The sequence below is a fragment of the Hakea prostrata genome, chromosome 6 (genome assembly GCF_041222555.1).
Source record: "Hakea prostrata isolate BN-2017 chromosome 6, UWA_Hpros_2, whole genome shotgun sequence".
In the NCBI taxonomy this organism is placed as follows: Eukaryota; Viridiplantae; Streptophyta; class Magnoliopsida; order Proteales; family Proteaceae; genus Hakea; species Hakea prostrata.
Window position 1 is genome coordinate 19,733,954 of NC_142605.1, and position 12,528 is coordinate 19,746,481.

The following is a 12,528-nucleotide window of genomic DNA, read 5'->3' on the forward strand; positions in this document are numbered from 1 at the left end:
TTACATCCACTTAGCATCATGTTTAACATCATCAACATCTTTTACCTGAAAAAAAAAAGAAAAAGAAAAAAAAAGAAAAGAGAATCATTGACATCTCCATTGTCTACCAAAGAAAAATAAAATAAACATCTCATTTTTGTTATCCAGATTATAATTTTATTAAGAACTATTTACGTTTGAGTCACTTATATAAGAGTAAAACTCATGTTTTGATACTAGCGTGCCCAAAATTATATTTGGGTCTAACACCATTAAGCTCAATTGACTTCACTGATTAATGATCGGTATATCCTACTATGAAACTAAAAAGAGACAAATGCACTAAAGAACCCTTTAGATGGGTTTAGGGTGAAGAGGGAATCATACTCAACCTTTAGATAGGTGAAGGGGAAATCACCCATTTTCATCCTTCATCCTAGTGGAAATCACCCACCACGCACCTATAGCTGAAAACCCCTCACAAAAAAAAAAAAAAAAAAAAAAATCCTATGCCTTTTCATGTCTCTCACTCCATGTTTAGATTTTATTTTCACACTGTCATTTCCATTGGAGTGGCCTTAGGCTATAAATGAGAGAGATAGCGTTGCTTTGCTTTTTCTTTTTTTCTTTATGGTGGGTGATTTCAGTAGGGTGGTGCCAATGCATGGTGAATGATTTGAGCAAGATGAAGGAAGAACAAATCCTTTCACCCACCTCAAAATTAGTAGAGCAAATTGCATTGGCACCCTCAAAATGGAGGCCTTAAAGCACTGACACCCCACTTTATGTTTGAAAGGCATAGAAACCCCAAAATTGGATTTTCATTCGATATATTTGTCAAATTTATCACTGAAAACAGTTAAATTATAATTTATTTTTAAAAATATCCCTCTAATAAGTAGTGTCTGAAAGATTTTCAGTAATAAATTTGACAAATATATCGAATGAAAATCCAATTTTGGGGTCTCTATGTTTTTTAAACATAAAGTGGAATGTTAGTGGTTTAAGACCTCCATTTTGGGTTGTCAATGCAATTTGCTCAAATTAATATGATATGAGAAATAATGGTATTTTAGGGTTTGGGTAAGAAGGGGTTCAACCCGCCTTTAAGAAAAAAAAAACCCCCCTGTTGGTAAAAAAACCCGCAAATAAAACAACCCCTTTTCTTTCCACCAAAAAAAAGAGTTTTGGGGGGGGGGGAAAACAAAAAAACACCCCCCCCACCCCACACCCCCCCCACACCCCCCATAAAATAACTACCCCCCCCCCATACATTTGTTTTTTTACTCTGCAAAAAAGTATTTTAAGCACTTCACCAGCGAACTTAATTAATATTAATTTCTTTGATAAAAAAAAAATAATTAGTATTAATTTCGCCAAATGTAATTTGGACACATTAATGTGAAACACTAAGCTTCATTCCTAAATAAAATGACCCAAACGTAATGACTTTTATTAACGTTGGGCGCCCAATCCACCCACCAGGCACCAACGCCACCAGGCTCACGCGACGAAAAAATGATGAATTTTTTTTTTTTTGGATAAGAACTAAGAAAGAAGAAATGAAGAATGAACTGTAATAAACTGCTACAGAATTGTTATCTGCCTTTATTCCATCGGCTTTCTATGTCTCATGTCACTGTAAGTCGGTAACTCACCCAATGCCGGAAGAGTGAGAGTTCAGTCGTGCCTTTGTCACGGTTCCCATGGCGCAGAAATTCGTCAGAGAGAACGTCCCTCTCTCCAGATTTGGCGTTTTGGTCGCCCAGTTGGAGTCTATTGTAGCTTCTGCATCTCTACAACCTCCAGATTCTCTTCTCTGCTTCGATCTTCTCTCAGATCTCATATGCGCTATAGACGAAGAACCAAAGGTCATTAATTTTCTGCAAATTCACCTATAATTTCGTTTGCAGTCTGTTTGGACCTTTAGTAACATATTATTTTGCATACAGTTCGTTTTCGATTCATTTCACTTATTTGAAATGTAGTCGTCTGGAGATTATTTACGAATCAGTTATCTGCAGGAGTCGATCCTGCTATGGCAAAGAAAATGCGAGGATGCATTGTATTCCCTGCTTATTCTTGGTGCCCGTCGACCTGTGAGGCGGTTGGCATCATTAGCCATGGCGAGAATTATATTGAAGGGTGATGGCATTTCGATATACTCTAGAGCAAGCACACTCCAAGGCTTTCTTTCCGATGGGAAGAAGAGCGAGCCTCTCCGTGCTTCTGGTTGGTACCTGGCATGATAATCTGATTTGAATACGATACTTCGCCTTCACTCCTTGCATTTTTTCTATATAACTTTTTTTTGTGGCTCATTGAATATGTGGTCCGATAAAGTCATCCTTGGCTTTTTGTTTCGTGTTTTGAAGTATAAATTTTTTTTGTGAGTTGTGATCATATTGATCATGTATCAACTAAATCGTATCAAAACCCAGATTTGGCTAATATCTCTACCTGAAAAATCAGGCTGTCACGCCAAGACCCTCTTCCAGCATAGCATAAATTGAAACCTTATGAAACAGTGGTCTCTTTTGTACTCTTCCCCTTTGCCGTACCTCAATTCTGCATGCCGCTAGTAGCTTTTCCCCAAAATAAACTTTGGCAGTCATTATATTTGGTTTCAAATGTTCCTTTCCAATTTCTCCCTCCATTTTGTTTTGTTTTTGAGCGTTTGCCTTGCTGTGTCATCTGTCTTTGTAAATATTATCTAGGTGCCGCTCAATGCTTGGGGGAGTTATACCATTTCTTTGGGAGAAGGATTACTTCTGGTTTGCTTGAAACAACTAGTATTGCAGCAAAACTGATGAAGTTTAATGAGGTACCATAGGGTAACTGCATTTCTTTTTCTCTCTGTTCCACTATGCTGTCATCAACTGTTCTTATCTTTTCTACCCCACTTTTTATTGCATAGTATTTACACCTTAAATTTTGGAGTTACCCAAATTATGTGCCAACTTCATATTCTTTTTGCTTATCTGGCATACTAAGTTAGAGGTTTAAATCTGACCACTGAGGTTTAGGTTTGGAATAAATATTTACATGGGCTTATCTTGACTGCAGCATTACAAGAATGAGTCAAACATGTCGTTTTGATGACATGCCCTCGGTGGCGAATATAGGCTGTCATTATTACACTGCTCATCAACATTTGTTGCATAACCTTGCACTCAAGTTAAAAAAAAACTCATCTTGGTTTGTTGTTTCGTCCAGATCTAAATGACTGAATTTCAACATATCATTGAAAAATCCAACAAAACATTGCTTGTTTGGGTTTCGTTTGGTGTTCTAATAGGCAATGGCCGTGCATAATTGTCAACATGATCCAAGGTTATGGAGGGGTGCTTAGGCGATTGAGTGTACCCCCACTTTCTTTTCGAACATTATTATGTTACAATATATACCTTATACAGCAACAACAACAACAACAACAACATCCAAGCCCTATGCAAGTTTAAACATGGTTGGCTACTTGGATCCAAAAGAAGACAATAGATTATTCATCCACTCTCCATGGTTGTCAAGGTGCTATACTAACCAATGCATTGCAGAAGTATAAAGTACAAGGCATCTAAGGCCGCCTAGGAACCAAGGCGCCAGACCAACCAATGCGCTGGATGCCAAGTCTCTGCCTAGATGGCGCCCTGACAATTTCGCCGTACACTTATGCATAGCTGTAGAAGTCATAAAGGATGGGTTGTTGGGGTGAACAAATAGACATGGACATCGACCCAAACTCTAGGTCATCGAACCCTATTTAGCTACACATTGCATTTTAACTGCCCAACATTCTGCTCTGGCTCAAAGGGTGTGGATACAACAATAGTATCACTACAATGTCCAACTTAATGGGTTGACCACATGGATTTTAGATTTCCAATCAGCTCTTCTTGAGGCCACAATATGGGCAAGGTCTAAGCTAAGCATGCTTTTCCTTTCCACTTAACACAGGTTATTTTAGGCCTGCCCTTTGTTCTCTCGATACCGACAGTTGGCATCCATGCTAGAGCCCTTGAAGGGCGTCCTTTGAACATAGCGACACCACCTCAAATGATTCTGTGACAGTCCCCAGGGGATACCAAATAAATGACTGCTGGAATCAGCTGGAATCAGGGTCTGGGCATAAGGATTCCACTGACTTGTAAAAAGCCTCTTTTAAGTTTATCATGAATGGGAGCAACTTCAAATGCAGCCCTAATATGTCATCCACTGCTTTACCATTCCTAGTTTTCCTGCTCATCCTTCTAATCATCACCTTCTTTGCAACACCAAGCTTGCTTATATAACAGTTCTTCATGGCCCAACATTCTTGTACATCATTGCTGGTCTAGTGATAGTCGTATAGAATTTTCCTGTTGGGTATAGCTATATAGGGATATGTCAACCACGTACGTTGGAATTCCCAAGGCCTGGGCCAAGAGAATCCCCTGGATTGCTGTCTAGCAGCACATATGCGTATCTATTAGTATTTGATACTTAGTTATTTACCCAAAAAAAAAGTATTTCATACTTGGTCAGTCTTGCAATTTCGGTTGGACGGCAGCAGTGCAGTAATGCTCCTTCACTTCAAGTTACAGGCAGCATGGGCTTTTTTAGGGTTTTATTAGTCTTTTATTTGAGTGTTTTATTTTCAGTTTTAATTCATGTAAAGCACCCCTTGGTTACATGAGTTTGCTATGCTGTCCTAGTTTAAGTCTGTCTTTGGGTCTTAATTTCATGATATGAACTTCAGTTTTAGAAATATATATATGCGGGCTCTGAATGGGAAGAATGCAGAATTTTTTATTGCTTTTGCTTCTAGCTTTTCTCCTACTCTTTGATTGATTTACTGATCTACGTTTCAGATTGGTTTAGCCTTGGTAAGGTACCTCTGGGCTCCAGGCCGGTTGTTCCCCTAGGTTTCTTGGTTAAGTCAAGCCACACCCTGTTTTGGCTAAGGTTTTCATGATTCCCATTCCCACTTCAGCAAGACCCCACCATCAAGGTAATCTTGACTCCTACATTTCCTCTGCCTCACCTCTTCCATTTAATTTTTATTTTGACTCCCCTATCCCTGTTCCATCCCTTCTTTCCTTGAGTTTGGATCCTCTCCTTGGAGGGGCTCTCCCAATGAGTGCTCAATGAGTTGTAGGATTCATCAGCCATGTGTAATTTTCTAATGCAAGTCCACGAATTGGATTTAGTCTAACCCGTGGATTATAATGTATACATGTGGCTGAATCCTATAGCTCATTGGGCACTTATTAGGAGAATTCCTCGAAGGAGGGGAGCTAGATACTCTTCCCCTCCAAATCCAAAAACCAACATCTCCCAAACCTCTATCAAGATTTTCCCAGACTTTGTGCACAACAGACCTCACATATGACATACCTTCACTCCAAAACCTAGCCAAGTTCGATAAACCAATTCCTATATCCATCAGAAATTGATTTGAAACCCTAATTTTTAACCTAAAATCAAGAATCACATGATTTGGTATCTAGTTATCAAAATCTTTACAAACTTGGTTAGCATAACCTAGCCAGTAAACCGCCCCCATACAATCCAAGTTTCAGCTTGCTATGAAACCTGTATGCCATCCAAACATAACTCTGAAACTTACCCCTTATCAAGAACCCTCTCTCTCTTCTTTTACCCAGGAAATTTCACCTAAGGCATCCCATCTGAAGCTCTTTGAAACCGCCTAGATAGCTAATCCATGCCAGCCACTGGAACCTAAAAACCATAGCCCTTTGGAACCCACATTACGAAACCCTTCCCATACACAGCAACTGAACCTATTGTAAATTGGCCTGGAGTTGGTTTTGATCAAAGGTCTTGGTTGAATTGTTCCTTACTTTTGCAAGGCCACATTGTGAAACCCATCCCATACCAAGGAAGAAAATTCGACCGAAACATGAATTTTGACCTTACAAAAGGCCGAAATTTTGATGTTTCGGTTGAAACTGGACACTTTTTTATGGAAATTGGAACTTCAATTTCGAGCCTCACATGGACTCAAAATGGTCTAGATTCTTGCATACTTCCTAATTCAAGCATAATAAACACAATGGAACTAGTATTTTGCCAAAAAAAAAAAAAACCATTAAAAATTTATCATTCAAATATACTAACAAATGACTGGTTCCAACAAGTGCAAAATGTATTGTATACAGGCATAAATCATCAACATACATGAATTGTTTGGTAGAAAGGTTACATATACAACAAGTCAACAAAATAAAATGACCGACTAGATCAAATGATGGTGTCTCACATATATTAAGTTGAGCTCAGTGTTACTAATGGATTGCAACATCGGCTTTGGTTCCGACTTTCTCACCACAGTCTTCCTTGTTTCAATCAGCTTTATATCTAATCCCAATCCTTCATTGTATTGGTATTTGGGGTTAAGATAGTCAGCAATACAATTTAAAAAATATAGCTTATGAATTTATGATCAGATAACTATTACTAGCAAAGTGCATAAATAACAATTACTTACCAGCCTTATGTGGTGGATGCATAACATGTGTAGTCCATCACTTATCAATGATCTTCAAGAATGTTTGGCTGTCTCTTCAATTTTTTATATATACAGCATCCTACATCGATTCATACAAAAGGGGCATGGTGGACCACTTCATAGAAGATTCCACTAAATATAGGACCTTTATAATGGGGTCCAACAATCATGGTAGGAGAGCGAGATCTCACTACCATGAAAATCCGAGACCTCGACCACCTCGGCGAGATCTTGGTCGAGATATGCCATTTTTTGGGCATCAACTTAGCAGACCATCTCGGTGGGTTTTAGGGTCCCAATTGGGCTAAAACTTGGTACTTAGCCTATTTAAGGCCTTTTGAACACACTAATGGCCTTAGATTTGTGAGAAAACAGCCCTAAGTATGATTTCTAGGTCTACCCATAGTGTGAAACCAAAATGTTGTAGGATTAGAGAATGCAAGGTTATATAACATGCAATATAAAACAATTAATGTTGTAGGATTAAAGAATGCAAGGTTGTATAACATGTAATATAAAACCATTAAGGCATATAAATGAAAATCGAATGTATCAAATACATCAAATAACTTAAATGTCATCAAGATAACATAAATATGAGTATTACAATCTTGACTTTCTAGAATAGAATGATAAAAGTATACAACAGTTAGAAGTTCTATATAAATCATTAATGCATAAGTTTCTAAGACAAGTAGAGGATGATTGAGCTTCCTTTGATGTTGTAGATGTGTTAAGAGTAGTTGTAAGTGAAACTTTGGCTGAAATCTGCAAAAAATTGGGCAAAAATTGAGAGTTCCACCAAGATATGGTAAGATATAGAGAGATATGGCGAGATATCCCATTTCGCAGATCTCGCCTTTGATCTTGTCTCGGTTTATGAAAAAACCGAGATATCTCGCGAGATCTTAGTGAGATCTCCCACCATGCCAGCAATTTCACCACTGGTCCAAACTATCTCCAGAAGTCATCAAATGATATGGTAACTTGTGACTGTTAACCACTTTGAGTGTTAAACCTTCTCCATTGAAACCAATCCCTAGGTGAAAACATGGATCTCAATGTAGATTTCTTGGCCCTCCAATACTCCTCAAAACTATGTAGTTCGTGGCAAATCTATTGATATTGGGTTGCACGAGGTCACCACCACATCTCTTCCCTCAACACGTTCAGAGTGTAGCTGTGTTTATAGATGAAGTTGGTGACCTATCTTTCCCCTCTCCAGTACACTCTGAACAATCTTGATTTTATTATTGCCCTTCATCATGATTAATGTAGTGGTAGGTAGCACATGGTGTCCAAAATAGTTGTAGCTGCTAGAATGCATCATCATCTCTTCAGCCTTTTTTTTTTTTTTGGGTGAATGAATAATATATTAAAAAACAACATCGGCCCAACAGAAAAATAAAGGGCAAACAAGAAAGAAGAAAGGGGAAGGGGGGGGAGGAGGGAACTCAAGAGGGGGAGATGAAGGAGCATCTGAGGCCCTAGAAGCTAACAATCAACCTATTTCTGGGGCTGTCATCAACAGGGGGATGGGGGAGGGAGAGCAATCTAGATGAAACATCAAAGAAGATAGCTTTCCAAATCAGATCTAGGGATTGCGATTTGGTGGTCCATCTTCTAAGGTTGCGCTCCCACCAAATGTGATGGATGGCGGCACAAAAGACTAGCTTGCCAAGGCGGTCGCAGATGGAGAGACCGGCATAATTCCTTGAAATCCAAAGCCAATCACGATCAAACCCATGTGAACGCCTCGAGCGGGGCCAAATGGATGCAAGGGCTTTATCCCAAAGGGGACGAGAGAAGGGACAGGAGAAAAATAGGTGGTCAATGTCCTCAGAACCATTCCAGCAAAGGATGCATCGAGGGTTGGCCGGGATGTGGCGGCTGATGAGGAAGGATTGGGTAGGGAGGGCATTGTTGAAGGCTCTCCAAAGGGTGAGGGAATGACGGGGAATGTGACCTTTGAACCAAACCAAGTGGGACTAGGGGACAGGGAGATGGGGGGGAGCGGAGGAGATTCCACGCGGATGAGGTAGTAAATGCTTTGGAGGGAGATGGGGACCAAATGGAGGTGTCACGGGATAGGCTAAGGATCGGGGGGAGAGCATTCCAAAAAGGAGAGAGACTAGGGTGGGGGAGAGGAGCCCACTCCCCAAGGGAGATGAAGGAGTCCAGGGAGGTAGATTTGGGGATGTGGGTATCATAGACTTCGCGGGGACCAAGAAGGTTGTAGAGAATGCCCATCGGATGCCAAGGGTCAAGCTAGAAAAGGGTGGATGAACCATTCGCGACTAGGGTTGAGATGGCAGAGAGAGCACGGGGCCGAAGGAGAAGGATTTTCCTCCAGATCCAGGAAGGATTAGAGGGGCAGGAAACAATCCAAAAGGAGTCCTGACGGAGAAAGTAAGAGTAGACCCAGGAGACCTAGATGGAGTCATGCTTGGACGCAATCTTCCTCTTCAGCCTTATTGAAGTTGCTACCATTGTTTGTGACAATTTGCAGAATATTCCCATCTCTTCCACCACTTCCTAGAGGAGCCTGTAGACATGGTAGAAGATCTCGCTCTCGAGCGAGATAAAGAGAGATCTCGACCATCTCGGTGAGATCTCAGTTTAGATATACAATTTTTTGGCATTGACTCGGTGACCCATCTCGGTGGGTTTTATGGTCCCAATTGGGTTGAAACTTGGTATTTTGCCTATTTAAGGCCTTTTGAACACATTGGTGGCCTTGGATTTGACAGAAAACAACCCTATGTGTGATTTTTAAGTCTACCCATAGTGTGAAACCGAAATGTTGTAGGATTAGGGAATGCAAGGTTATACAACATGTAATATAGAACCTTTAAGGCATATAAATGAAGAGAAAGTGTATCAAATGCATCAAATAACCTAAATGTTATCTAAATTCCATCCATATGAGTATCACAATCTCAATTTCAATAATAGAATAATAAAATTATACAACCATTAGAAGTTCTATATAAGTCATTAAATCATAAGTTCATAAGACAAGCAGAGAATGATTGATCTTCCTTCGATGTTGTAAATGTGCTAAGAGTAGTTGCAAGTGAAAATCCAGCCGAAATCTACAAAAAAATGCAAAAATTGAGAGTTCCAGCGAGATTCAGGGTGAGATATGGCGAGATATAGCGAGATATGGCGAGATCTCGAGCAAGATATCCCAACTCTCTGCTTTCGACCTCCATCTCGTCTTGCCTATGTAAAAAAACGAGATATCTCGCGAGATCTCCCACCATGCCTGTAGATATAACTATGATCTTTTACTTCCCTTGATGTATCAGTAGATTTGAGGAAGACTATCCTCCTATCATAGTATACCATGAAGTTGATGGGCTTTCTCTTCGGTCCGGTCCAACCATAACGTATGATCTTTTACTTCCCTTGATGTATCAGTAGATCTCAGGAAGACTATCCTCCTATCATAGTATACCATGAAGTTGATGGGCTTTCTCTTCGGTCCGGTCCATCCATCACATGTTATGGTGACCCTATAACTCTTCTAGAAGGGCCTCATCATGCAACGTACTCCTCAAGCTCCTCCTGGTTTGGAAGATACCCATGCTTGATCTCATAAGGTGTGGGGCTATGGTAACTTGGAGCAGCCGCTTTGATGGTGTCAATCATTCATTGATAGCAGGGATCCTGTGTGGTGTTGGCTGGAATGGTGTTCAAGAGCATCCATTTGGCAATTGCATCGTCCACTTTCCCCTTCATATTCTTCTATGCACTTCTGATCTTGGGCTGTTTTGCCCCTTCTTCCTGAGCACACCTGGATCATGCTCTAAAGTGGGATCTGTCGGTAGAGGCACTACTGATGGAGCAGGAGCAGCTCTCTGACTGTTTGACCTCTTGAAAATGCCAAAAATACCAGTTGACCTTGATGGTCCAGCTCTTGCTGTTCTAGAGGCACTGGCTCTTGCACTACCTCTGGCCCTTTCTTGCTTCTGTGTTAGAGATGCCTTGCTTTTGCCATCACCCGCTGCAAATCCCTAGCCTCTACAGCTGCATGTACATCAACAGGATCATCATCATAAGCCCCCTCACTGCCTCATCTATTGCAGCCCTAACTCTCTCTTTATCTACCTTCCTCTTTGTTCTTCCCTTCATCTACTCTGAGTTCCCGTGCTACCTCAGCCAATACCATGTGGCCCTAGATAATATCTTTAGAACTGCCAGTTAGATGTTGCTTCATCCTCGTGAGTCGTGATGCCACCTCCTAGAATCTTCTAGTGATAGAAGTTACAATGAGTTTTTCATTTATCCTCATTTAACTGATGTGCAATACTGCCATGTCTACCCTATCTCTCTAAGCTCCCACCATGTGAACTACCCTTCCCTAGTCTTTAGGAATGGGAACGACCCTCCTCTTGCCTCTAGGAATGGGAAGTGGGAACTACCCTCTCCCATCCTCGGTGATGTTAATCTTCTTTTATTCCCGGACATTATCACTGTTGCATACACAAAATGATTGCATAAGTCACTAAACACCATCAAAATAATTTCTTTTAAACAAAGAAAATAGTGTTATACCTATTTGGTATTTTTTCCCTTGTTCATTTTTTTTTAACTATAAGATCTTTTTTTTTTTTTTTTTTTTAAATTTTTTTTCATTTATAAAATTGGCTGCCCATGGCCCCATAGCAATACCAGCTATGAAACCATATGGACAACACTTCAAAAACATATAGAAAGATATTTCATATTTTTCTATAATTTTGAAAACCTTTTTCCTTATTTTTTCTTGTTTATTTATAATTTTATAATTCTTATACTAATTTTTGAAAAATAAATTAGGTTATCATTGTTGAATTTTTTTTTGACTCCGTGAGACCATGGAGTTCAACATATATTTATTCCGTCTCCATACATGCGGTATGTCACATATTTCGATTTTCTATGAAGGAAAAAAGATTTTAACACACTCTTTGTGAAAAAAAAGGTTTGACACCGTGAGTTCATAGTTAGCTCACAATGATCAACATATATTATTTTCATGCTTATTCAATTACTATCTAACATGCATTTTCAGAAAAATAAGTTTAGGGAAGAATGGTATATCCCAAGGATGAAAAACTCCTAAAAATAGGTGAAATGAGGCTTGATCCACCAAAAAATGCGTTTGCCAGCAAGATTGCGGGAAGAACAACAAGATTGGAAGAAGAAACCACTCAATGCTTGTGATTTGAGCAAAAATCACAGGCGAAATGTGGGTCAAACCAGCTCTTTGTTGAGATTTTGCTTGAAATGAGTGAAATGTTGATGAGATCTGGTTGCAAAACTAGATTTACAAACCCCCTCCTGAAATTGTGATACTTTGACTCAGGCCATCTTGTCTCGAGATTTCATTGAGATATTGGCGAAATCCCGGCGAGATATTGCTTGTTTTGGTTTCAACACCATGTCTCATCTGGTGATTATCGAAATCACTGTTCGCGAGTTTTTGTAATATGATCATGAATTTTGTTTTCCGGGTTCTTTGAATAGGAAGAATGAGATTGTAGCTTAAGCATGTATCTTTCTGTTATGTTTTTATTTTTTGCTCTCTTCTTCAAATCTTATGTTTTCACTGGGGGAGGCTGTAGTTGATGTGCTTGATGTATGTGTAAGAATTAATCACAACATGCTTTTGCAATCCAAATTTGACATCCTTTTTGATGTGATAGTTGTTCTTTCTCTGTTGTCATTAGTATTCTCAAGTTTTACAGTCAATGATTCAAATCTTAGGATTTTGTAAGACAAGAAGCTCTACAAATGCTTCAGAATGCATTGGAAGGCTCAGGTGGCAGTGCTGCTTCTGCAGCCTATACAGAGGCTTTTCGTCTCATTATGCGAATAGGTGTGGGAGATAAGTCATTTATTGTTAGAATGGCTGCTGCAAGATGTCTGAAGACTTTTGCCAGTATTGGGGGGCCAGGTCTTGGGGTATCAGAGCTTGAAAACTCAGCTTCGTACTGTGTCAAGGCAGGTTTTCTTCATCTTTTTCCATTTCCTACTCCACATCATCTCTTTTC

The 12,528-nt window shown here is 39.7% G+C and overlaps 1 protein-coding gene across 3 annotated transcripts in view; it reads left to right on the forward strand.

The window, feature by feature from the left end:
* Positions 1-1,480: 1,480 nt before the first annotated feature.
* Positions 1,481-12,528, forward strand: part of SWEETIE (HEAT repeat-containing protein) — a 144,845-nt gene continuing 133,797 nt past the window's right edge. For all 3 annotated transcript variants that reach the window (XM_089159117.1, XM_089159114.1, XM_089159116.1), the window contains exons 1-4: positions 1,481-1,850; positions 2,004-2,211; positions 2,697-2,803; positions 12,242-12,478. In XM_089159117.1, the coding sequence (XP_089015243.1) occupies positions 1,686-1,850; positions 2,004-2,211; positions 2,697-2,803; positions 12,242-12,478 (717 nt within the window). In that variant the 5' untranslated portion in view covers positions 1,481-1,685. The remainder of the gene's footprint in view (positions 1,851-2,003; positions 2,212-2,696; positions 2,804-12,241; positions 12,479-12,528) is intronic.